Source organism: Erpetoichthys calabaricus, chromosome 13 (genome assembly GCF_900747795.2).
Source record: "Erpetoichthys calabaricus chromosome 13, fErpCal1.3, whole genome shotgun sequence".
Lineage (NCBI taxonomy): Eukaryota > Metazoa > Chordata > Cladistia > Polypteriformes > Polypteridae > Erpetoichthys > Erpetoichthys calabaricus.
This window is the reverse complement of record NC_041406.2, coordinates 90,468,413-90,496,380: the sequence shown is the minus strand read 5'-3', so window position 1 is coordinate 90,496,380 and position 27,968 is coordinate 90,468,413. Positions and strand designations below refer to the sequence as shown.

General features: G+C 43.5%; 1 protein-coding gene across 1 annotated transcript in view; it reads left to right on the top strand.

The window, feature by feature from the left end:
* Positions 1 to 11,152: 11,152 nt before the first annotated feature.
* Positions 11,153 to 27,968, top strand: part of LOC114663476 (collagen alpha-2(VI) chain-like) — a 64,738-nt gene continuing 47,922 nt past the window's right edge. The window contains exons 1-6 of the mRNA XM_028817225.2: positions 11,153 to 11,438; positions 15,191 to 15,315; positions 16,981 to 17,573; positions 20,394 to 20,414; positions 22,812 to 22,877; positions 22,969 to 23,022. Of these exons, the coding sequence (XP_028673058.1) occupies positions 15,231 to 15,315; positions 16,981 to 17,573; positions 20,394 to 20,414; positions 22,812 to 22,877; positions 22,969 to 23,022 (819 nt within the window). The 5' untranslated portion in view covers positions 11,153 to 11,438; positions 15,191 to 15,230. The remainder of the gene's footprint in view (positions 11,439 to 15,190; positions 15,316 to 16,980; positions 17,574 to 20,393; positions 20,415 to 22,811; positions 22,878 to 22,968; positions 23,023 to 27,968) is intronic.

Sequence of the window (27,968 nt, the reverse complement as noted above, 5' to 3'; positions counted from 1 at the left end):
TTGGATGGGAAGCGTCGGTGCACAGCCATTTTAAGATCTCTCCAGAGATGTTCAATCGGATTCAAGTCTGGGCTCTGGCTGGGCCACTCAAGGACATTCACAGAGTTGTCCTGAAGCCACTCCTTTGATATCTTGGCTGTGTGCTTAGGGTCGTTGTCCTGCTGAAAGATGAACCGTCACCCCAGTCTGAGGTCAAGAGTGCTCTGGAGCAGGTTTTCATCCAGGATGTCTCTCTACATTGCTGCAGTCATCTTTCCCTTTATCCTGACTAGTCTCCCAGTCCCTGCTGCTAAAAAACATCCCCACAGCATGATGCTGCCACCACCATGCTTCACTGTAGGGATGGTATTGGCCTGGTGATGAGCGGTGCCTGGTTTCCTCCAAACGTGACGCCTGGCATTCACACCAAAGAGCTCAATCTTTGTCTCATCAGACCAGAGAATTTTCTTTCTCATGGTCTGAGAGTCCTTCATGTGCCTTTTGGCAAACTCCAAGGCGGGCTGCCATGTGCCTTTTACTAAGGAGTGGCTTCCGTCTGGCCACTCTACCATACAGGCCTGATTAGTGGATTGCTGCAGAGATGGCTGTCCTTCTGGAAGGTTCTCCTCTCTCCACAGAGGACCTCTGGAGCTCTGACAGAGTGACCATCAGGTTCTTGGTCACCTCCCTGACTAAGGCCTTTCTCCCCCAATCGCTCAGTTTAGATGGCCGGCCAGCTCTAGGAAGAGTCCTGGTGGTTTCGAACTTCTTCCACTTACGGATGATGGAGGCCACTGTGCTCATTGGGTTCTTCAAAGCAACAGAAATTTTTCTGTAACCTTCCCCAGATTTGTGCCTCGAGACAATCCTGTCTCAGAGGTCTACAGACAATTCCTTTGACTTCATGCTTGGTTTGTGCTGTGACATGAACTGTCAACTGTGGGACCTTATATAGACAGGCGTGTGCCTTTCCAAATCATGTCCAGTCAACTGAATTGACCACAGGTGGACTCCAATGAAGCTGCAGAAACATCTCAAGGATGATCAAGGGAAACAGGATGCACCTGAGCTCAATTTTGAGCTTCATGGCAAAGGCTGTGAATACTTATGTACATGTGATTTCTCAGTTTTTTTATTTTTAATAAATTTGCAAAAACCTCAAGTAAACTTTTTTCACGTTGTCATTATGGGGTGTTGTGTGTAGAATTCTGAGGAAAAATATTGAATTTAATCCATTTTGGAATAAGGTTGTAACACAACAAAATGTTGAAAAAGTGATGCGCTGTGAATACTTTCTGGATGCACTGTACGTAAGTGTATGTGTGGTATTTAAACAAAAATAAATGAATACAATAAGTGCACAAATACAAATGAAATACATATACGCACGTAACTAATTAAATGTCAAAGTTACACAGTACTGTATTCAGAAAGAGCCGTTAAACATCAATTACTCAACATTACGCATTGTTTAATCCAACCAGGAGGTGGCACTATTTACTAGAATAAAAGGTACAGCGAAACGCCGGCCCTAGACCCTTCTCGAAACGCCCAACACGGCATTCTAAACGTCACTCAACGCCACGTATTGTTTAATCCAACCAGTAGGTGGCACTATTTACTAGAATATAAGGTGCAGCGAAACGCCCAAGACGGCATTCGTTTACAAAGAAAACCTTTACGTTTCATACTGCAACAATCAACACATTTTAACGTCCTGGAGCGAAGTAAAGTACAGCGCATCTCTCCCCAAAGGTCAACAGTGCACAGACTTAACAATATGTTCATTTGCAAACAGCAAGCATAGCCATAATAGTGCTTTTGCATACTTGCAATGACCGTCAACATAAGTTGCAACTTTAACTAAGATATTAAGTTACAGTGAACGCTGCAAAAAAGGAAATGACTTACTTTGTCCAACACACAGTTACAAAAAGTAACAGCAAACTGTAACTTGGAAAAACGCAAACAAAGCAGGTAGAGACTGTGCGCACGTTACAATTCAGGAACAAAAACGCTGTGCATGCGCAATAGTCTTGTGGGGCGTGTCTTGCCTAGGTTCAGCATAAAGCTGGGAATTTTGTACAACAACAAGAGTGTTTATTGCAGATGAGGGGGGTATTTTTCGTACGTGGATTACTCCCTTAGCCGGATGTCATTGTTGACGATTTGGCCTGATCCTGGATCTGTCGGTTTTTTGAAACTCTTGTTGGAAGTGTTGTCATAGCAACACATCCAAATCCGCAAACCGTTCTGCGTAAACAAGGATTAGTTTACACACGTGATCAGTGACGGTGCGTGGAAGTCATCCAGTCAGGGCTTCGCCGTTCATGAATGAGCGACCAATTGATATCGGTACGCAAATTATACGAAGAGAATTTCATATAGAGAGGGTTTTGCGCGATCGGCAAGATCCTTTATTGTTCCCGGAGGAAATTCTTTTCGAAAGATACCGCTTTAGCCGAGGGGGAATATTGTACCTCAAAGATTTATTAGCACCTTATATTCGAAGTCAAACTCGGCGAAGTCGGGCTCTCACAAACACACAGACGGTATGCATTGCTTTGAGTTTTTTTTTACAAGCGGCACTTTTTTATATACTGTAGGCGATGCGGAAAATCTATCGAAAAGTGCAGTTTGCCAGGCAATTCATAAAGTCTGTTTGGCTCTGAAACATTTCCTTCGGGTTTTCATTGTGTTTCCTGGACACCTGCGTGTGCAGACAATAAAAGAGGCGTTTCATGCCATTGCAGGTAGGTAATACACAGGCTAAAACACACACAGTTCCATAAAGAATCTCACAATCAGCCTAATATTCTCATTACCAGGATTTCCAAATGTGATTGGGACACATGGGACTGATCAGAGTGGAGTTTGATCAAACATTATTTGCAAAATGTACCTCTCCTCCTGATCAATAATCAGACACCGTCCTTTACCTGAAATGAAGTGACCACTGCATCCTGCCACTGGTTCTGAGGAGGAGCTTCCCCCTGGAATGCCCTCAGAAACAGGGCGATGGGCATTTTGCTGGAGAGCCAACTCTTCTGCAGGGGTTAGGTCTGGACCGCGTGGACCTCCACCTGTTTTTTGCTTGTCTGCCTCCTTATCAGCTTTGAAATTAATGTTTTTTATATTATATATGATTCTTTATGTCAACAATTCTTTAAATAGTTATATACCAATATTTACCAGTTTGAAGTATATTCTTGTACTTCACTTTAACCTGTTCCCGTGTTCTCCTTGTGCTCACGTTTGATCTGGAATTATGACATATTAAATAATAATTAATCTGACACATAGGAAATGAAACGCTGCATTCAGTAAGTACAATGCACACTACTTAGCGTTTAATTTGACGGCCACTTTTTGCCAGCCGTCTTTTCTGGTTTGGGCTGCTTTTGCAGTGTTACCGCTTGTGCATATTAAATCTTGAAATTCTTCATGTCCTTCGAATAAAAGGTCTTGCGCCGTGTGTGTGAAAAAAAAAATGCGCCCGTTCTTTCGTCATTTTGTTACAGCCTATCAAAGACTTGCTGATCATGTTTTCTAGACTCAATATATATGGGCTTTTCACTCAGCGCGGGCGGGCGCATTCATCTCGTATGATTAGATCCAGCTCGACTAATCTAATACACGGCTGCGTTTGAAAAACCGACTTATCTGGATGAGTTTCACTGGCATTAACTCATCCAAGATGAGGCACCTGATGTCGGATGGTTTAAGCGACGTACGAAAAATACCCCCCAGGTCTGAGGATTAGGATGTGCTGCTATGACAACACTTCCAGCAAGAGTTTCGAAAAACCGACAGATCCAGGATCAGGCCAAATCGTCAACAATTACATCCGGCTAAACGACTAATCCATGTACAAAAAATACCCCCGAGGTCTGTCATGTAACGGCCTAAAATCACGCAACACCCACAATGTCAGTCACATAACGCCCGGTTACACTGCGGTTAAGATTGGGTTTGTGGAGGGTTATCTGACTCAGAGGGTGTTTGTGACTGACGTCGTGGGCTGCAGTTAGACCCGTATCAAATACTGTAGTCGGTAAACACAGGATATTCGCTGCAAAAACGGCTTTGGTGAATTTCGCCAATCAGCATTACTTGTAATGTATGCCAGTCTATCAGTGAACACTGTGCCCGTCGATGCATCAGCCTGCACCCCTGCGGAGCCAAAGCCAGTTTAGAGATGCAAGTCAAGCAATCCTAAACACTTTGTGCCAGCAGCATTCATGTGGACAGCGTTAACAGCACCAGACAAATATGTGCACTTGGTAAGTTGGCTTGTGAAACTAAAATTAGTTAGGAAGATTTGTTTGTTTGTTTTGGTCTGTCTTTACATTAACAATATGTGGTGCAGGAATATGACAGTAAAAGTGCGCATCTGCACACAGAATACTGAACTACACACTGTCAGACTTCGCCCATACTATCTACCACGGGAGTTTCATCAATTATTTGTGACAATCGTTTACATGCCGCCGCATGCTGATTTGGGAGCTGCAGCTCAAACGATTCTTGAAACTGCTCATAAACTGGAAACCAAATCACCAGGGGGCTCATGTATAAACGGTGCGTACGCACAGAAATGTTGCATAAGAATGTTTCCACATTCAAATCACGATGTATAAAACCTAAACTTGACGTAAAGCCACGCACATTTCCACAGTACGTCATACCCTGGCGTACGCAATTTCTCCGCTCGGTTTTGCAGACTGGCGGCACCCAGCGTCAACGCAGTGCTACTGTTCCTGTGTGGTTTCCTTTTCTTTTTCAGATCCACGTCCCTATAAATACACTGAAATTAACCGCACATTGTTTATTAGTTCAATGCATCTGATTGTAATTAACCAGTAACAATATAATGGTCCACGGAATGGTCAGACTATTCCAAATGCCATAACTGCTTTAACGTTGTTACTCTCACTGCATCTTCTTCTTCTTCTTTCAGCTGCTCCTGTTAGGGGTTGCCACAGCAGATCATCTTTTTCCATATTACTCTCACTGCACCACTCGGAGCAGCTGATCGGAAAGACAATTATCGGTATACAGCATCAAGCACATGCTGCCTTAGCCATGCTTCCTATTTGAACTGCTTCTCACGCGGCAAACGCTTCAAACCTTTCCTGTATGGACCTCGCGATTCAAAAAGAGTTTCATCCCAAGAGCTCTAAACGCAATCAATCAGTTCATCAGGTGCTCCTTGTAGAACTGTTTGGACTTATTAGTACAATTACCTCACTGTAAACTTGCACTACAGTTATAATATTGCACAACCTGAGCCACTTTATAAAACGCGTATTTACATATGATGACGATATCATTTTTAAGATGAAATGCATGTTTATTATACAGATAAAAGCACTGTATGCTTCACTGGGACAGGCGTGAACGATAGAATAATTAAACATGTACAGTACTACAAAGATATTTCAATGTTCCCTAAAAGTTTTGAAGAATCGGCGTTCTAAGCTTACAGATGGTTTAACGTCTATTACAGAGCTGATTGTGTGGCGATTGGGTATTTGGAGAAAGAAAAGTAAGGACAGGAATTGGAGGTTAGTACGTTTGAAAGAGACAGTACTGCTGTGATAAATTATTTCATCGAAGGTCGCGCATGGTGCAGCAAGCCTCTTGTGTGAGATATGAACAATCACTGCGCCACCGTGTTCCCATGTTTAATAACATGCTTTCATTCCTATCATCATGAAAAAGATATCACGTATACATCTCAGTATTTTAATTATTCAGAGAGCTGTAATATCACGAATGTAATGGATTCTGTGTCCTGTCGGAGAAAGAGAAAGAACGGAAGCACGTAGTGATTCACACACATAGAGCACATAGAAGATCAACTACAGAACAAAGCATTTAACGTCCTACTTTAGTTACGATGGGATTTGAGAAACTAGTAAAATAAACGATTTTAAGATGAAGTTTATGATGTTTTACTTTAATGACAAAATAAACTACGTGATTAAAGTGGAAATTTCCAGATTAAAGTTGACATTTTGTGCTTTTTTCCCCACCGTGTACCTATTTTTTTGTCTGTACCCTAATAAGCTTTCATATGACACTCAGACGGTCCGCTACGAGTCGCCTTTTCACGCTGACTTTGATATGTGACAACTTCTTTTTTATTTCGGGCACTGTGCGACTTTGTGAACTTGAGCTTTCGAGTTTCTCCGACACTCTGTCACTCGATCAACTTTCTTTTGTTGATTATACCACTGTTTACACCAACAAATAGTACGTTTTTCCTTTGCCTCCACTTGGTATTCGCTGAAATTCTTATATTTTCCCCCGTACTTTTCCCATTGTCTTTTCACAGAAGGCTATTTATATTGATTTGCATATTAAAAGAGGCATAATTCTGGGAGGAGTTGGGGCGGGACAGAAGGCGCGTGCACGTGCGTTACTTTTCATGCTGATCGGGATTTATGTAGTGGAAGAACGTGAAAGTTTGCGTACGTACAGATTCCTGCATCTGGATTTTTCTGTGCGTACGCACATTCCCGCTTTTGTGCTTACGCCATGTTATAGTGTGAGTTCTACGCACGGCGTTATACATGAGGCCGCAGGTGTCGTTGAAATAAAAGACAAAGAGTAGAACACAAAGTAAAACGTCATAAAGAGGTTAAAAAACAAGGGGGCCAAACACATGGAGAGCAGGTTATAGAAAATGAAAACAGTGGAATTCAAAAGACTCAAAAAAAAATGTAGGCGCGAAACACATGCAGAGCAAGATACAGAATATGAAAGCAGAAAAAAATGAAAGTGTCAAAACAAAGACAGTAAACATCACATTAGCGCAAACAAAGAGAAATTATTACTCAGAGAAATAACGAAAAGGCGAATAGAGATCGAATATATGGACACAGGTGATATGTCAGAAGTATGTAAATATTTTAAGGCTTTGAAGTTTAAGTCAGAGAATTTCAAAAACGGGTTTACCTCACATGCATTTATTGGTTACTTTGCAAAAAAACAATTAACTGCTGATGACGTCAATCGTTTTGTCTGTGCTGAAATTCCAAACAGAGAAACCTATCCTGAATTATGGAACAAAGTCATTAAACACATGTCTCATGGACCTCATTTAAAAGATTCAACATATTGGGACTCCAAAGATTCCAAATATTGTTTTTACCGAAGTTCTGAAATAAAAGTGAAACTAATGAAATAGCAACAATTCAAAGAAAAAAAAAAAACTTAAAAGTGTCCATCCTCCATCCATCCTCTTCCGCTTATCCGAGGTCGGGTCGCGGGGGCAGCAGCTTGAGCAGAGATGCCCAGACTTCCCTCTCCCCAGCCACTTCTTCTAGCTCTTCCGGGAGAATCCCGAGGCGTTCCCAGGCCAGCCGGGAGACATAGACCCTCCAGCGTGTCCTGGGTCTTCCCCGGGGCCTCCTCCTGGTTGGACGTGCCCAGAACACCTAACCAGGGAGGCGTCCAGGAGGCATCCTGATCAGATGCCCGAGCCACCTCATCTGACTCCTCTCGATGCGGAGGAGCAGCGGCTCTACTCTGAGCCCCTCCCGGATGACTGAGCTTCTCACCCTATCTTTAAGGGAAAGCCCAGACACCCTGCGGAGGAAACTCATTTCAGCTGCTTGTATTCGTGATCTCGTTCTTTCGGTCACTACCCACAGCTCATGACCATAGGTGAGGGTAGGAACATAGATCGACTGGTAAATTGAGAGCTTTGCCTTACGGGTCCTTTTTCACCACGACAGACCGATGCAGAGCCCGCATCACTGCGGACACCGCACCGATCCGCCTGTCGATCTCACGCTCCATTCTTCCCTCACTCGTGAACAAGACCCCGAGATACTTGAACTCCTCCACTTGAGGCAGGATCTCGCTCCCAACCCTGAGAGGGCACTCCACCCTTTTCCGGCTGAGGACCATGGTCTCGGATTTGGAGGTGCTGATTCCCATCCCAGCCGCTTCACACTCAGCTGTGAACCGATTCAGAGAGAGCTGAAGATCACGGCCTGATGAAGCAAACAGGACAACATCATCTGCAAAAAGCAGTGCAACCAGCGCTTATTTCTCCTCCATAAACTCAAACTATTTAAAGTAGTCAAGGACCTAATGTTGTCCTCTTATCGCAGTCCGATCCAGTCTGTCATCACTTTCAGTTTCATTGCCTGGTTTAATAGTCTGACAAACCAAAATGTAAAAAAACTCCAGCAGATTATGAAGTATGCAGCTAAAGTTATTGTGGCTGATGGAGACGATGTGACTCGTGTGAGTGTGTGTGTGTCAGAGGGCAATGTTAGAGAAACTGATGACAGACATCCATTACATGTAGAACTAAACTTCAGTAAATCAGGAAGGAGAGTCGCTTTGAAAACCCACACAAATCGCTCCAGAAACTCCTTCCTTCCTTGTGCCATTCGACTTATAATAAGAAATATGAGATAATGATTAAGGTTTTGATGTATATCCTGTAACCTTTTTTTTAAAATATGCATTATCTAAATGCCTTACCTTAACCTGGCTTGTTTCTATTTGTCTGTTTTATTTTATTCTGTCTGTTATTAGAAGCAACTGAGATAGATAGATAGATAGATAGATAGATAGATAGATAGATAGATAGATAGATAGATAGATAGATAGATAGATAGATAGATACTTTATTAATCCCAAGGGGAAATTCACATACTCCAGCAGCAGCATACTGATAAAAAACAATATTAAATTAAAGAGTGATAACAATAACTTTGTATAATGTTAACGTTTACCCCCCCCCCCCCCCCCCCGGGTGGAATTGAAGAGTCGCATAGTGTGGTGGAAGAACGATCTCCTCAGTCTGTCAGTGGAGCAGGACGGTGACAGCAGTCTGTCGCTGAAGCTGCTCCTCTGTCTGGAGATGACACCGTTCAGTGGATGCAGTGGATTCTCCATGATTGACAGGAGTCTGCTCAGCGCCCGTCGCTCTGCCACAGATGTCAAACTGTCCAGCTCCATACCTACAATAGAGCCTGCCTTCCTCACCAGTTTGTCCAGGTGTGAGGCATCTCTCTTCTTTATGCAAAAAGAAGAGCATCAGTATTGGCAGTCCAGTCCAGTTTATCATCCAGCTGCACTCCCAGGTATTTATAGGTCTGTACCCTCTGCACACAGTCACCTCTGATGATCACGAGGTCCATGAGGGGTCTGGGCCTCCTAAAATCCACCACCAGCTCCTTGATTTTGCTGGTGTTCAGGTGTAGGTGGTTTGAGTCGCACCATTTAACAAAGTCCTTGATTAGGTCCCTATACTCCTCCTCCTGCCCACTCCTGATGCAACCCACAATAGCAGTGTCGTCAACAAACTTTTGCACGTGGCAGGACTCTGAGTTGTATTGGAAGTCCGATGTATATAGGCTGAACAGGACCGGAGAAAGTACAGTCCCCTGCGGCGCTCCTGTGCTGCTGACCACAATGTCAGACCTGTAGTTCTCGAGACGCACGTACGCATGTGTTGTGAACTTCTTGATTATGTTGCGCACAGTGGACAAAGGAACATGAAGATCTCCTGAGATGGACTTGTAGCCTTGAGATTGTTGGTATTTTTCCACAATTTTTGTTCTCAAGTCCTCAGACAATTCTCTGCTCTTCTTTCTGTACTCCGTGCTTAGTGTGGCACATTCAGACACACAACAGAAAGGTTGAGTCAACTTTTCTCCATTTTAACTGGCTTCAGGTGTGATTGCTGTATTGCCAGCACCTGTTTCTTGCCACAGGTGAGTTCAAACGAGCATCACATGCTTGAAATAAAACGATTTACCCACAATTTTGAAAAGGTGCCAAAAATTTTGTCCGACCCATTTTTGGAGTTCTGTGTGACATGACGTCAGATTTGGCTTTTTTTCTCTGTTTTTTTTTGTGGTGTTCCAATGCACATAAAGAAAATAAATATGTGTATACCAAAACATTTGTAATTGCAACAATTTTCTGGGAGAAAAGGTGCATTTTCTGGGAAAATTCCAGCGGTGCCGATAATTTCGGCCATGACTGTAAAATAAATGTGTCCACTGGTCTGTACTATAAATTTGTTTTCTCTGTGATTCCAATAATTTTGATCATTTTAATAGTCAAAATCGCTGGCTCTGTGTATGTCTGGCTCATATCTTTAATGAATGTGTATGACATTTTTAGTCTTGCTGATCGGAAATAAAACTGCAGTGAGAAGGCACAAGGTGAGTGAGGCTGACAGTACCGTGCCGCCCTGAAGGGGGCGCATGTGAGCCCAACAGGTGCTGCCTTTCTTATGCAGAGGCTTCAATAAGTTAGCGATATCAGAAAGTCAAGTCCGCTGCCCTTTATTTTTTATTTTTGGTTTCCACTGACTGCCAAAATGGAAGATCAAGACTTTTAAAACTAAAGGAAAATAAGGAGGACTTTTACATGAAAGTGACGAAGATTTTTGTGGAGAAGGATTGGCACATGGACTCCATTTACAAATAAAGGTAAGACCATAAACGGTTTTCAATTTTATAAAAATTAAAAAGCAATCTTAAACAATCCAATTTTAAAAAACTAAATTTTGACCTTAGATAAAATATTCTTTTGTTTTTCTTGTTATCCTTTTGTTGAACAGTCGGTATTAAAATTGTTTAAAGCGTCAGAATTAAAACCTTTTAAAAACAACTAAATGTTTCAATTAAGGTCAAAATTGAAATCCGTTTTTTTGTACACCACTCAATACTTTCATTTGTATTGAATGAGAATGAATTGTGAAATTGCAATGGCAAATTCAGAACACTTGGAGGGTGCACAGCAAAGGCGCCCTCTCCGCGCTCTCTCTCGCCTTTATAAATGTAACGTTCTTTTTAAATATGAATCTTACCTATGTGTGTGTAAAGAATGCTGATGAGATATGAAACATAACCAGTAGTCAATGTGCAGGCTGCCAGTTGAATAGTGAATAAGCATTCATGTATTTGTAAATCTGACTCTGAAGGAGTCACCAGCCACGAACCTCACCGCACTTTACTGTGCAGGGGCACCCTTAGCTCCTAACCCCCATAGACCCATCGCGAGACACTTGGCACACCGTGTGCAACACTAACCAATTAAATACAACGGGGAGTCGCGAGACTCAAAAGGCGGCTACACGCGACCCGCACTTTGCTTGTAAAGGATTAAACTTTTTATGGTGGTCATTACGATCAGGCCACCCTCATCTTTTTAGTAATATTCTACTTGATAACTAGTTCTTGTCCTTTTCTTTTAAACACGCTATATATTACGTTTTCCCCGTAACGTAACACGGCTTCGTCCTTCCATAAATCAGGCCAGCCTCAGGCGACTCGCAGGGGGGACAACTCTCTCGGCTCAGCGCCGGCCACCTGGCAGGAGTAGACACGCACAATCCCACATACCTTTAGCGTTTCTTTTTACCTTCTGAATCCAGTTTTAAATAAGAAAAGGGAGAATACCACGCGACCTTGCCAATGGTAAGTGGGCCTATCTCGGCGTTCTTTAATCGTACCTGACATTTCAATCGTGTTTTGTGCGCTTGTTTTCAGATGTTTTATTTTCTTTTTTTTATCCGTCGAAGCAAAGTTGTTCCTTAACACTTGCTCAGAGGAGAGATATCAGCCGGATTAAAACGAGTGCAAAATGACAGCAAATAAGTTTTGGGGATCATACGAATGTTAAACATTTGCTTTTGTTTTATTTTTTTTACATTGTGCGCGGTGAGCTTTTCATATAGCGATTACGAGAGCGCGTATCCTCCTTCCATGTGTGCGCGCGCGACCTTGAGATTTTAAATATATGCGGGCGCGCTGCCTCCTGGAACCCGCGTCCTCCAGTCCCAGCCACTCTGTGTGCAGTGCGCATGTTCTCTCGGTGTTATCGCGCGTTTTTCCTCCCAGACCTCAACAGTGCGTGTTTGTGTCCAGTTAACTGGCAGCAGTCAGTTGACTTCAACTGCTTGTGAGTGCGTGCGCTATTGCAATCTGCGGTGGACACATGCAAAGGGGGGTTCGCCATTCATGCTTGATGCTGCCAACGCTCGTATAAGTGCTTATTATAATATGAGGAGGTTAGGAGCATGCACTGAATAATATATAAGAGAAAATTAAAAAATGGCTATTGCTATTAAACGGTACGTGATAGAAAACTGTTTTATATCACCAAGCCAAAATCCGTAAAATATTTCCAACAGTTTTTAGGAACCAAAATCATCCATTGATCAAGTAACCCAGATTTAGAGACCTGCTGCCAGAATGGCCACACATCTCCAGCGTGAGCAGAAGACTCGCAACTCGCATTTCTAGTATGTGACATGAAGATTACAAGTTAAAAAATTGCAATGGCATAATAGAGTCTGACACTTCAGAAAAGTTACATGGAAGAGCTGATCACGAATAAGAAATGGGCGTGTGCCGTCTTGTTGAAGCCGAGATTACAAATTTCTACCTGTCAGACTTACTTACATTATGTCAACTTTGCAAAAGCAATTAACCAGTAAACCGCCCTTCTCTTAACCCTTCAAACTCAGCCTCTCTCGTTTTTTTTTGTCCGTTTCTGCTACTCTGATTTAACTGGCTATAACATTATCCTACTTCACTCCATATTCATGTTCTACCCCTCAAAATAAAGATCTGCCGTTTCTCTTTCAGAATTTTTAGTTCTGTTGTAAATGTATGGGGCAGCACGGTGGCACAGTGGGTATCGCTGTCTCCTGCGTGGAGTTTGCATGTTCTCCCCGTGTTTGCATGGGTTTCCTCCGGGTTCTCCGGTTTCCTCCCACAGTGCAAAGACATGCTTAGGTGCATTGGCGATCCTAAATTGTCCCTAGTGTGTGCTTGGTGTGTGGGTGTATGTGTGTGTGTCCTACGGTGGGCTGGCGCCCTGCCCTGGTTTGTTCCTGCCTTGCACCCTGTGTTGGCTGGGATTGGCTCCAGTTGATCCCCGTGACTGGCTGACTGTAAATGTAGGTTGCATGTTTTATAATGGTTTTTACCAAAAAATGGCACTTTGAATTTTGTTTTTATTTCCATAGGTGTTGAGATACCAACAATACCAAAAAAAAATTTCCAAACGCTATAAAAGTCGCACTGAATGTTCCAGGAACACCCAGAAAAAATTATGAAATATCTACAAGTAATATGTCCAGTTTTACTGTTCTAAAGTCATAAGAAAAACAAAAGGATTCTTTTTCTCCGCCTTTACTGTTTTCACATAAGTATCCATAGGCTACATACGGTATGCGTTATTGAAGACCCCTGGCCTATGTATCATTTTGAAGGGCAGATCTTCAGTTGGTAAAAAAAATTATATTGTGTATACAACACCAATAACTGAATGTTTCAAAACAAAAAACATTCTGAAATATAAAAACTGGAATGCAGTGTCATTTGAAAGTTCAAACACCGCTCTCATTTAGCAGATGATGGTCCGTCGGTCAAACTGCACGCCATTGAATCAGGATGTTCAAGCAAGCCATGGGCGCAGATGTCGCTTTGAAACAGCAATTCAGCCATCTTTGAGGAAAGGATTGCAAAATAGTATTGGGGTTGTGACCTCTAGGAGGCACCACTGAGCCCCCAAACCCTACACACAACCACACTAAGACATTCCTGGGTGCAAATAAACATTTTTGTATTCACAGTATAGCTCTTTCACAGTCCATTCTTCTCCTTCTGCTTCTGGTTCTCCTTCTCCTCCATCTTCTTCTTCTCCTGCTCTGACTCAGCTGGAGGAGGCTAAACCAGCTTCCTTTTATGTCGGACCCAGGAGTACTTCCCATGCCAGGGCATAGTCCGATGGAAGCACTTCAGGGTCAAGCAGAACCCAAAAAAAACAGAGAGCCCTTCTCACTGCAGCGTCCTCTGGCAGCACCCAAGGAGCTCATCAAGGTTGTCCCTCATGGGAGCTCTTCTGGACTTGAGTCTTTGTCGCAAGTGAGATGCCACGTTTTGGGGTCATCTCTTTTTTTTATGGTGTCCTGATTTGGGGGGGGGGGGGGGTTTCTCAGAGCATCAGGGGTGTAGCTGAGTTCCCTCATTGGGTGTCTTTTCAGGGCTGTTGGGTAAAGAGGACATACTGTTAGTGACAGCGCCCCCTCTGGCCCAGGAGAGGTATTACTTACTTCAGTACAGCATTGAAGAGGCCCCCCGGTCACACATGTTGGCAGTAAAATCTCTGTGCCTTGGCAGAAATCAAGACTCAACAGACTAAGCCACGCTTTTCAAGTCGCCGACTGTCCTTTAAGGTGGTTTTGTGCCCACTGCAGCCTCAGGTTTCTGTTCTTGAGGAACAGGAGCAGCAGAATCTGAAGTGGTCTTCTGCTGTTCTATGCCTTGTGTCAGGGGTCCATGCTGGTGGTGGTGGCAGTGTAATTATATCAGGTATGTTTTCTTGGCACACTTCTGCCCATTAATGCCAATCAATCATCTCTTGAATGCCACAGCCTATCCGAGTATTGTTGCTGACTATGTGCATCCCCCTCATGACCACAGTTTACCCATCTTCTAATGGCTACTTCCAGCATGATAATGCACCATGTCATAAAGCAAAGGGCATCTCCAGCTGGTTTCACAAACAGTTCAGTGATCTTCAGTAGCCCACCCACCTCAAGGTATGACGAGTTGTGCGTTCTGCCGCAGTTGTTCAGAGTGGTTATCTCAGTTATTGTAGCCTTTCTGTCAGCTCGAGCCTGTCTGGCCATCTCTTCTAACCCTTTCATCAACAAGGCATTTGTCTCTTCAGGACTGCCGTTCAGTGGATGTTTTTGTTTTTCACTCCATTCTGTGTAATCTTGAGGGACAGTTGTGTGTGAAAATCCCAGGAGATCAGCAGTTATAGGAACACTCAGACCAGCCTGTTTGGCATCAACAATCATGCCATAGTTCAAATCACGTTTTTTTTCTCCATTCTGGAGTTTGATGTGACCGTTAACTGAAGCTCCTGACCTGTACCTGCATGATTTTTTGCACTGCACTGCTGTGATGTGATTGGCTGATTAGATGGCTACCTGGATAAGCAGGTGTACAGACAGGCGTTCCTCATCATGTTCAGTGAGTGTACATGTCCACAGTTTCCAAACTGCATTTAGTGCTCCACGTATCTGCACCACTGAGTAAGAAAACTGATTTCTGATAACCTACAGCAGAAATGACAAAAAGGAACAGAGAAGCGTTTATGAAAGGAAAAAACTCTCTTAACTGTTTACTGTCAAACGTTTAATCTCTTGCAGAAATCACCTTGACTCTGTTGAATCCAACAGAATACCCAGGATGAACTCTGTGCTAACGATAATCGTCTTGCTGTGCTTGCCAGTGCAGATCTCAGCACAAAAAGTGACCAGTGCAGGACAACTTGGTAAGACACCATTTCCAGTGCTAAGCCAACTAGCACTTTTTAAATGTAAATCCAAATGTTCAAACATGTTTGGAATAATAAATAATAACTAATCATTTTTAGAAGAAAATTAACAGTTGTGCTAAGACACAGTAAGTACATAATCAACATTTGCAGTGCACCATAAACACAGCCATGCATTGCATTTGTCATTCCAACAGATGGTGCATCACAAACATTGACATTGCTTTTACGAATCCCATGCCAAATTACATATAACAAAGACATATGCCTTGCATTTGTCGTTCCAACAGGTGGCACATCACAAATGTATTTTATTACTACAAATGTTTGTGAGGCACCATCTGTTGGAATGCATTACAAAATATATTCCAGTAGATGGTGCACTGCAAATGTTTCAAGCCATCTTAGGCAGGTTGCACAGCCATTTTGTAGTAATAAAATGCATTTCTGCAAATATCTGTGAGGCACCATCTGTTGGAATGACAAATGCACTTTTGTGATGCATCATCTGTTAGAATGCCTTTCTTGTTAATTTATCTAAATTTTTAATCTTGCCTACTACACTATCTATCTATCTATCTATCTATCTATCTATCTATCTATCTATCTATCTATCTATCTATCTATCTATCTATCTATCTATCTACATAGTGCACAGGTGTCAAACTCCAGGCCTGGAGGGCCGCAGTGACTGCAGGTTTTCATTCTAACCCTTTTCCTAATCAGTGACCAGTTTTCACTGCTAATTCACTTTTTTCCCTTTTTATTTTAACAGCCATGTTAGAAGGATTCAGTCCTCTGAATTGATTTGTTTCCTCATTAAATGACAGCCAAACAGATATGAGATGTGAAAGAGCCAGCAGATGACCAGCTTAAACTGGGGCTTCAAACTCCAACCAGTTTCTTTAATGAGAAGCCAATGCTTGCTTGCTGTTAATTAAATCCGTTGTTTAATTCCACGGCTTGTTGCTGCTCTCGTTCTGCAACAGCAGACATTTCCAAAACTGTTGATTTTCTGTTTTTTATAAGAACATCATCAAAGTGTTTTGAGATATTAACCTTACTGAGACCATCACCTTTCTTTATTTTCAAATATTGTGTGATGTGGCCGCTTGTTTTGTTTCATTATTGTTTGGCTGGCAATTAAGGAAAAAAACTAAAGGGCCTAAGTCAAGTTAATTAAAAGAAGTAATTAGCAGCAAAAATTGGTCACTAATTAAGAAGATGGTTAGAATGAAAACCTGCAGCCACTGCGGCCCTTCAGGACTGGAGTTCGACACCCATGATATAGTGCCTTTCTATCTATCTATTATATAGTGCCTTTCTATCTATCTATCTATCTATCTATCTATCTATCTATCTATCTATCTATCTATCTATCTATCTATCTATCTATCTATCTATCATATAGTGCCTTTCTATCTATCTATCTATCTATCTATCTATCTATCTATCTATCTATCTATCTATCTATCTATTATATAGTGCATTTCTATCTATCTATTATATAGTGCCTTTCTATCTATCTATCTATCTATCTATCTATCTATCTATCTATCTATCTATCTATCTATCTATCTATCTATCTATCTATCTATCTATCTATCTATCTATCTATTAGAGTTTATGAAAATAAATTCTTGTTTTTGCATTTGTCTTTAGGACAAACTGACTGCTCCGTCACACTCTACTTTGTAGTGGATACGTCCGAGAGTGTTGCCCTTTATGAATTTCCTTCAGGATTTCTTGTGGAGGAACTTAAAACTTTCCTAAAGCTACTGATCCAGCAACTGCAAAGCACAGTCGTCCAGGCCAGAAGAATCAAATGGTCGTATGGTGGGGCCCATTTTTCCGACAGAGTTGAACCTTTCAGTTCGGTCACCAGAGATGCGATGCAGTTCCTTCAGAGTGTAAACTCCATCAGTTATATTGGCCGGGGGACTTTCCTCGACTGCGCTTTGAGGAACATGACAGAGCAGGTGAAGATGGCAGCCTCTGATCGCCCTCTGCTGCAGTTTGCCGTGGTTGTAACAGACGGCCACATTACTGGAAGTCCATGTGGGGGAGTGCAGCAGGCGGCGGAAAATGCGAAAGCCGCTGGAATAAAAGTGTTTTCCGTAGCCACAGGGTTTGAAAACATGGAGGAGGAACTGCTGCAGGTGGCGAGCACTCCTGTTGAACTCTATCGCAAGAATTACACCGCACACCCAAACGGAAACAGACAATTTACCATCAACAGGATCACTGACATTATTGTAAGTGTTTTTGTTTTTTTCTTATCTTGTTAAGCTCAGATTTGGAGGTCCAATACCCCAAAAACTGGAACGTTAGATCGATTAGTAGCTTAAATTGTCTTGGTGTCACTGAGAGTCAGCTTGCGCCTGAGTGGACCCTGACACGATGTCCAGAGATGGTTCCTGCCCTACAAGTGATGCTGCTAGGAAAGGTCCCTGCTCCCCAAGACTCCAAACTGAATTAAACAGGATTATAATGGATGGACGAATGACTGAATTCACAGAGTGAAAGTTGTGCATAAAATGTAACATGAAGAGAGCACACCTAAGGCAGCTCAGTGGCACAGTGCTTAGTTAGCACTGCCGTCTCATGGCTCCAGCATTCTAGGTGTGAATCCTGGGCTTTTGTCCCACATGTCCAATGGTGGAAAGTTTAGGCTGTGAGTTGGAGACTTCTAGATTGACCGTGTGTGTGTGTTGTGTGTGTGTGTGTCCTTGGCTGAGCCTTGTTGCTGGACTGGCGTTCAGCCTAGCGTGCCATGATTCAGCCACAGCCCTGAACTGCATTAAGCCAATCTAATCATGGTAAGTGTTACTCTGCACAACACATATTGTAAGAGAGTTAGGCAGAGAACTTGTGGTACAGGATGTCTTCTGGTGTCACCTGTCCCAGCTGAGGAGGTTTGTATTGCATTTGTCATTCCAACAGATGGCACATTACAAACATGTGTAGTAATAAAGTGCATTGAATTTGTCATTCCAATAGATGGCACATCACAAAACATTAACACTGCTGTTACGAATCCCAAACCAAATGGCATATAAGAAATACATATGCCTTGCATTTGTATTTCCAACAGATGATGCATTACAAATGTTAACACTGCTTTTATAAATCCCATACCAAATGACATATTAACAGAGACATTTGCATTGCATTTGTCATTCCAACAAATGACACATTACAAACATTTGTAGTAATAAAGTGCATTGCATTTGTCATTCTAACAGATGGTGCATCACAAAACATTAACACTGCTTTTACAAATCCCAAACCAAATGGCATATAACAAATATATATGCCTCGTATTTGTATTTCTAACAGATGGTGCATTACAAACATTAACACTGCTTTTACGAATCCCAAACCAAATGAAATATAACAGAAACATTTGCATTGCATTTGTCATTACAACAGATGGCAACATTACCATTACCGGGGGTGTAAACGTTAACATTTAACATTATACAAAGTTATCATTATTGTCTGTTTTTCACCTGCATTATTATCCATCCATCCATCCATCCATTTTCCAACCCGCTGAATCCGAACACAGGGTCACGGGGGTCTGCTGGAGCCAATCCCAGCCAACACAGGGCACAAGGCAGGGAACCAATCCAGGGCAGGGTGCCAACCCACCGCAGGACACACACAAACACACCCACACACCAAGCACACACTAGGGACAATTTAGAATCGCCAATCCACCTAACCTGCATGTCTTTGGACTGTGGGAGGAAACCGGAGCGCCCGGAGGAAACCCACGCAGACACGGGGAGAACATGCAAACTCCACACAGGGAGGACCCGGGAAGCGAACCCGGGTCCCCAGGTCTCCCAACTGCGAGGCAGCAGCGCTACCCACTGCGCCACCGTGCTGCCCTGCATTATTATCATTCTTTAATTTAATATTATTTATTGTATCATTATGCTGCTGCTGGAGAATGTGAATTTCCCATTGGGATTAATAAAGTATCTATCTATCTATCTATCTATCTATCTATCTATCTATCTATCTATCTATCTATCTATCTATCTATCTATCTATCTATCTATCTAATAACATGCATTGCATTTGTCATTCTAACAGATGGTTAGTCATAAACGTTAACACTGCTATTACGAATCCCATACACAAATGACATATAACAGAGACATATGCCTTGCATTTATAGTTCCAACAGATGGCACATCACAAATGCATTTTATTACCACACGTTTGTTGGACATCATCTGTTGGAATGACAAATGCAGTCCATTTTATTACTTCACACATTACGAAATGCATTCCAGCAGATGGTGCACTGCAAGCGTTTAATGCTGAGGTCTATGTTGATTACTTAGATTTCAAGCCATCTCAGGCAGGATGCACAGCTATTTTGTGGTAGTAAATTGCATTACTACATATGAGAGTGAGGTGCCATCTGTTGGAATGACAAATGCAATTTTGTGATGCATCATCTGTTGGAATAATTGAGACATGGCAACTGGACAGACATACAAACACATAGACAGACAGACACTTGTCCTTTTATTAAGGTGATTCATTATATTTGTTTGATATAGCATTTTTTTCTAAATAGTTCTTGTTAACGTCAGATGCCGATGTAATTAACTCCTTTTTTTTTTTGAGTGTACATTCAGAAAGAATGTTTGCTTTGTTTTCTTTTACAGTAATGATTTTTTGTGTTTTAAAAATGTCAGTCCAGTCTATGTGGGTTTTCTCCTAAATTGGTTTGGTGGTGTGTGCCAGTTCAGGCCTTGAACCCGCAGCTGCTGGTGTAACCACCACTTTGCCATCCCCCTGATGGAGCGTAGCATCTTGTCTTGTCCTCTTCCCACGTCTGCTATGTCATAGTCTTGTGTGCATTATTATTTAATAATATATTAGGTTTTTCTGTTTTCTTCTAAAGAATCATACTGTAAAGCTCTAGGTGGGGAAAAAACATCTTGTTGAGAAATATTGTATCGCTATCACATATGAAAAATAATGGTAGTCCGGGAGGAGCATATGTTTTTATTAATACATTGTATCAAACTCTTATTTTATTTCCATTTCAGAACAAAGACGTGGAGCATGAGGTAAGAAGGTTTATTTGGACTCTTTCTAACTGCTGCATGTTAATAGAAACAAGCTGAGCTAAATCTGTTCAGTGTGTCCGCACACTTGTCATGGTTGATGAGCGGTCACCTCTGGCTTTCCTTGCTCAGTGTAGCCTCTCCGATCATGCCAGCTTGTGCAGTGCTAACCCTCACCCGGTGATTAACACGCATCTCGGGGGCGATGGCATGCTGACTGTCTGGGATTACGGGTGCTGGTGGAGTGTATGGACCTGCGGGTAGAGAGCGGTGGTGGAATGGGTCTTGGTTGTCCGTTCTGCGTAAATGTAAAAGAAGGGGCTGCTCAAGTTCAGTCCTGGTGGGCTGCAAGTTTTTGTTGAGAATTTTAGAACTTGTTATTCAATGTAATGGTAATGGTGTTATGACTGGGAGTCCCAAAGTACCCACATCCCAAACTGCATTTCCTGAAATGCCCACTAGAGGGCTCTGGAGGGGCACAAAAAGGGCCTTGCAGAATCCCAATAAAATAAAAAGGTTTATTCTTAAAGAAAATGCTTTGACATAACATAAGCACAAAGACTTAAAAGAGTTGCCCAAACAGAAAGGCAGTCCAAAGTGAACAGCGCCCCAAATACACCATCTAAGTCAAAAAAAACCAAATCACAATAAGCACAGAAATCACAGTAACTCACCACACGCAAGCACCATGGAAATGAACCGCCAGGAACGGTGGGAGACCCTCTGGATTTATAGGGCCAAAAGGTCAGTACCTGGTGGTGATTGGCAGGCGGGCCTGCCCCTTTGGGTAGACCACCCACAAAGCACAAGGCATAGTGAACAAAGCACATAATCAATGACAGTGGCATTAATATAAAACAGCCCAGGGGAGCAACACAGGCTAAAATCTACAGCTCAGAAAAAATGAAGGGAACACTTAAATCAGGGTGGCATGGTGGCGCAGTGGGTAGCGCTGCTGCCGAAGCAGTTAGGAGACCTGGGTTTGTTTCCTGGGTCCTCCCTGCGTGGAGTTTGCATGTTCTCCCCGTGTCTGTGTGGGTTTCCTCCCACAGTCCAAAGACATGCAGGTTAGGTGCATTGGTGATTCTAAATTGTCCCTAGTGTGTGCTTGGTGTGTGAGTGTGTGTGGGCTGGCGCCCTGCCCGGGGTTTGTTTCCTGCCTTGTGCCTTGTGTTGGCTGGGATTGGCTCCAGCAGACCCCCATAACCCTGTAGTTAGGATAAAGCGGGTTGGATAATGGATGGATGGATGGACACCTCAGATCTCGGTGAGTGAAATATTCAAGTGTCTGAGTAATCCTGAGAACAAAATGATGTAACAACGGTCAGTGGAAACCAAAATCACCAACCCATTGAGAGCCAATTCAACGTCAAAACGAAAATCAAAATCAGAATCTGAAATCCCAGGCTGATCCAACTTGTGTGAATTTCATCATGCCAACTCCTAATGTGACTCAGTGTTGTGTATGGCCCCCCTCCCCCTCGTGCCTGTATGTACTACCGACAATATCTGGGCATCCCCTTCATGAGATGGCAGATAGTGTTCTGGGGGATCAGGGCATCAGTGAGCTCCTCAGCAGTGTGTGGCATCGGATACACCGATACAAAACGTCCCAGAGGTTCTTAATTGGATTCGGGTCTGGGAACATGCGGGGCAGTCAATGGCATCGATGCCTTTATCATCCACTTCAGCCACTTGAGGCCGGGCATTGTCCTGCACCAGGAGGAACAGCCGAAGGTCTGACAATAGCCCTGAGGTGTTCATCTTGGTACCTAACAGCAGTCAGCGGTACCCTGTGTGACCCTCCAAGCATATGCCTCCCCAGAACCACCACTGACCCACCGTCAAACCGGTCAGGCTGCATAACGTTCACCACGCCGTCTCCAGACTCTTTCACGTCTGTCCCATTTGCTCTCATCTGTGAAGAGAATGGGGCACCGATGGCGGAGCTGCCAATTGTGGTATTCTCTGCCAATCAAGCTGCACGGTGATGGGCTGTGAGCACCCACTAGAGGGTGTTGGGCCCTCATGCCACCCTCATGGAGTCGGTTTGTGACAGTTTGGTCCAAAACGTGCACACCAGTAGCCAGCTGGAGCTCTGGCACAAAGGAGCGGATACCAGTCCTGCTGCTGGATTGATGCGCTTCTACGGCCCTGCCCAGCTCTCCCCGTGTAACGGCCCATATCTCCTGCTCTCTCCTCCATCATGCTCTTGAGACTGTGCTGGCAAAATGTTTGTGATGCCCTACCTATTGCAATGACAGAGACACAGCAACCGGACGGACACACAGACACTCGTCCTTCTAGTAAGGTGGATGTTAGAACGTAATCATTGCTAGACGTACTCGTCCGTTTGTGGCACGGACTCTTCCATTTGTCTCTGTTTCTCTACTTGCACAGTGTGCTGAACCAGAGTGTCTGCAAACGAAAGGCTTACCAGGACCCAAAGGATTTAAAGGCGTGAAGGTAACAGTCATTCTTGTTTTAATTTTTTTATTCTTGTAATGTTTGTTGCAGCTTTCAGGTAATTAATATTCATGTGTTTTAATATTTTTAGGGTTCTAAGGGTAATGTTGGTCAGATGGGTGAGCCCGGAAGTCCAGGACCGAGGGTAAGTTGTCAGCTTTCATAGACTGAGCATGTGGCTGGCATTATTTAGTCTTAAAATTGAAAACATGTGGCACAGCAAAACCACCACTTTAATACTTACACTGTATGCAGTTTTGGAAAACAATCTTACTATCAACATTTATAAGGATTTTTGTCAGGGAAGGAGCCTTGGTGGGCTGCAGATTCATCTTTTATATCTCATTTCTGATTCTTTACTGAATGTTGCTTATGTGCATTATTCTTTCTTTTGGATTTTGTTTATGTGTGTTATGTTCCATGTGTTTTGTGGGTGGTCCCCCCCAAGATTGGTCACCTGCCAAGCACCACCAGGAATGGCCCAGTAAATCCAAAAGGCTCTTCCATAGTTCCAGGTGGTTCATTTCAAATGCTCAGAGGAGTGGGGAGTCCTTGTGCTTTTGGGAGTTTTATAAGGTCGGTCTGTGATTCTTTGGACTTGTAACCTTCTGTGACGATGTGGGCTCCACTTCACACTCCCATCTCCTGTTTAGGAGCTCTTGAACCTGACACCGTCGGTAATGTAACCAGATGAGCTGGACAGTGAAGACATCACGAAGCAAGGGGATGGTGCAAAAAGGTGCAAAGTGTTTTTATTAAAACAATCCAACAAAACGGTGCCCAAATGAATAGTGCAGTGCAATCAAAAGGTTATTAAATAAATACAGTCATATGAAAAAGTGTGTGAACCCCTCTCAGCCTGCATAATAATTGACTCTCCTTTCAACAAAAAAGATAACAGTGATATTTCTTTCATTTCCTAGGAACATCTGAGTACTGCGGTGTTTTCTGAACAAAGATTTTTAGTGAAGCAGTATTTAGTTGTATGAAATTAAATCAAATGTGAAAAACTGGCTGTGCACAAATGTGGGTCCCCTTGTCATTTTGCTGATTTGAATGCCTGTCACTGCTCAATGCTGATTACTTGTAACACCAAATTGGTGTGATGAGCTCGTTAAGCCTTGAACTTCATAGACAGGTGTGTCCAATCAGGAGATATAAAGGTATTTAAGGTGGTCAATCGCAAGTTGTGCTTCCCTTTGACTCTCCTCTGAAGAGTGACAGCATGGGATCCTCAAAGCAACTCTCCAAAGATCTGAAAACAAAGATTGTTGAGTCTCATGGTTTAGGGGAAGGCTACAAAAAGCCATCTCAGAGGTTTAAACTGTCAGTTTCAACTGTAAGGAATGGAATCAGCAAATGGAAGGCCACAGGCACAGTTGCTGTTAAACCCAGCAGGTCTGGCTGGCCAAGAAAAATACAGGAGCGGCATATGAGCAATTTTAACAAAGAACATCAATATGGCAGGGTGATGAGAAAGAAGCCCTTTCTGCACTCACGCCACAAACAGTCGCTTGTTGTATGCCAATGCTCATTTAGACAAGCCAGATTCATTTTGGAACAAAGTGCTTTGGACTGATGAGACAAAAATGGAGTTATTTGGTCAGAACAAAAAGCACTTTGCATGGTGGAAGAAGAACACCGCATTCCAAGAAAAACACCTGCTACCTACCGTCAAATTTGGTGGAGGTTCCATCATGCTGTGGGGCTGTGTGGCTAGTTCAGGGACTGGGGCCCTTGTTAAAGTCGAGGGTCTGATGAATTCAACCCAATATCAACAAATTCTTCAGGATAATGTTCAAGCATCAGTTACAAAGTTGAAGTTACACAGGGGTTGGATATTCCAACAAGACAATGATCCAAAACACAGTTCGAAATCTACAAAGGCATCCATGCAGAGGGAGAAGTACAATGTTCTGGAATGGCCATCACAGTCCCCTGACTTGAATATCATCGAAAATCTATGGGATGATTTGAAGCAGGCTGTCCATGCTCGGCAGCCATCAAATTGGACTGAACTGGAGAGATTTTGTATGAAGAATAGTCAGAAATACCTCCATCCAGAATCCAGACACTCATCAAAGGCTATAGGAGGACAGTGTCTAGAGGCTGTTGGATTTACAAAAGGAGGCTCAACTAAGTATTGATGTCATATCTCTGTTGGGGTGCCCACATTTATGCACCTGTCTAATTTAGTTATGATGCATATTGCATATTTTCTGTTAGTCCAATAAACTTAATGTCACTACTGAAATACTACTGTCTCCATAAGGCATGTCATATACTAAAAGGAAGTTGCTACTTTGAAAGCTCAGCCAATGAGAAACAAAAATCCAAAGAATTAAGAGGGGTTCTCAAACTTTTTCATATGACTGTAAATTATCCAATAAAAAGGTAAGAATCCCAGGCATTAAAACAAGGCTAAAATGAGACAAATCCTGCAGCAGCATTGGGGTCACACCAGCCAAGCTCTGTTCCTTCCCAGTCTCTCCAGCTGTTTCAGGTTATGCTCAGCGGGCGAGACTTCAGCCACCGCAGTTCTCACGTTACTGAGACCCCCACGTTACTGGCTGGCGTCTTCCCGACCGCTCGGGGTCGGTTGTCCTCCCGTCTTCCTTCTCGCACTCGAAGTCGTCCCTCGGATCCCTAGGGCGGACTTGTTCCCGATCGTACCCACTCTTCTGTTAACTCAGTGGGCACAATCCTGTCCCATATGCTCCATCTGGGACCCCTGACTGCACTGACCTTTCTCTTTCTCAGCTGGCTGGGTCATCCACTCTCTCCCCTCCCGCCCAATGCTGCTCTCTCGCTCTCTGCCTCTTCCTATCTTTTACTGTTCCCCCTCTCCACCTCGCACTTCTCCTATTTATCCTGGGGACGTGGCTCAGGTGTGGCGATTAGCAGCCCCCAGCTTCAATTACGGATGCGGACGATTCCTCAACTGTGCACATAAACGAGGAAATATCCGCCTCATGTAGCATCTGAGAACCTCTCCGGCCTCACTACCACGGCCCCTCTTTAAGCCACCAGTGCGGCGATTATCCATCCATCCATCCATTTTCCAACCCGCTGAATCCGAACACAGGGTCACGGGGGTCTGCTGGAGCCAATCCCAGCCAACACAGGGCACAAGGCAGGAAACAATCCTGGGCAGGGTGCCAACCCACTGCAGGACACACACAAACACACACACACACCAAGCACACACTAGGGCCAATTTAGAATCACCAATCCACCTAACCTGCAGGTCTTTGGACTGTGGGAGAAAACCGAAGCGCCCGGAGGAAACCCACGCAGACATGGGGAGGACATGCAAACTCCACGCAGGGAGGACCCGGGAAGCGAACCCAGGTCCCCAGGTCTCCCAACTGCGAGGCAGCAGCGCTACCCACTGCACTACCGTGCCCCCCAGTGCGGCGATTATTTATTTCAAAAGTGGGCTTTTATTCTGAGCCATGGACCCGCTATATCACTCCTTCACTCTGGTTTTTTTTGGCTATTCTTTAAATTTCTGTACTGGGACCAGTTTGCGCTGGATTGCCTTATTGCTTCTGACAAATCCTGTGCCTTTCGTACTCTACGGAGCTTGCTTTTGTTTCAGCACATTTTTGTAAAAATGGTGACGCAGTGGTTGCACTGCTGCCTCACAGTAAGGAGACCCGTATATGCATTCCTGGGACATCCCTGTGTTGAATTTCCATGTTCTCCCTGTGTCTGCATGGGTTTCCTTCAGGTGGTCTGGTTTCCTCCCACCATCCAAAGACATGCAGGTTCAGTGGATTGGAGATTCTAAACTGTCCCGTGTGTGTGTGTGTGTGTGTGTGTGTGTGTGCTTGCCCTGTGATAGACTGGCGTCCTGTCCATGGTGTGTTCCTGCTTTGCGCCCTGTGCTAGCTGGTATAGGCTTCAGCAGACCCTCAAGACCCTGTTCAGGACTAAATGGTTTACAAAATGACTGACTTTGCATTCACTGCTAGCTGGGATTTGATGGTATATCCCCCTATAGTGGGCATTTTTGGAATTGAACTATATGGAGGAAGGAAGAAGTGTAGGTGTACCACCCCAGTAATAACTCAGTTTAATTGTAACTAAAAATAACAGCAAAATTGCTGTATAACTCTCAACTGAAAAGATGCCAACACAAATATCAGCCAGCTGCGCCCTCAATGATTTCTTCTTTCTTAGTTTTGTAGCTTTAATGGACTCGGGTCCTGGTTGGCTACCAGACACCACATTCAAGGGCCGCCAACTTTATATGGCAGAATGACCAGAAGGGGTGGGGCTTGCTGGGTGGATGTGCCCTCTCTAGGCTGTGGAGAAAGGAAAGAATACTCTCCCTGGGGTGGTATTGCTCACCTCAGTCAAACCTGAAAGAGGATCCCAAGTCACACAGAAGCGACAGCATTTTTAAACTTGGTGGATCTGTTTGATTCCAGGGACGAAGCCTGTCCATGTAGCATCTGGCACAAAGCTCGAACCAGTCCTAGAGAGGGCTGCTGTTGGCACTAAAATCTGACTTTACCATCCGTGTGCCTCGGCAGAAATCAAGACTCGACAGACCAAGCCATCAGCTGTCCTTTATGGTGATCCTGTGCCCACTGCAGCCTCTGCTTTCTGTTCTTGAGGGGCAGTCCTGGGCCAGTTGACAGATTCATGATGCTGCCTGGCACTAAAATCCAACTTTACCATCTGTGTGTGCCTCAGCAGTAATTGAGACTTATCAGACTCAGGCGGAGTGGTGGCTCTGAGGCTAGGGATCTGCACTGGCAATCGGAAGGTTGCCGGTTCGAATCCCATAATTTGCCAATAGGGACTCTGCTCTGTTGGGCCCTTGAGCAAGGCCCTTAACCTGCAATTGCTGAGCGCTTTGAGTAGTGAGAAAAGCGCTATATAAATGCAAAGAATTATTATTATTATCAGACCAGGCTACATTTTTCTAGTCTTCAACTGACCATTTTTGGTGAGCCCATGCGTGATAATATATACACTAAGGAATAACAAGAATTACATAAAGCAAACAAAATCTTTCAGATGTTTCCCTTTGAAATAAACTGAAAAGTAGAGTGGAACTGCCAACTTAGACATACTAGG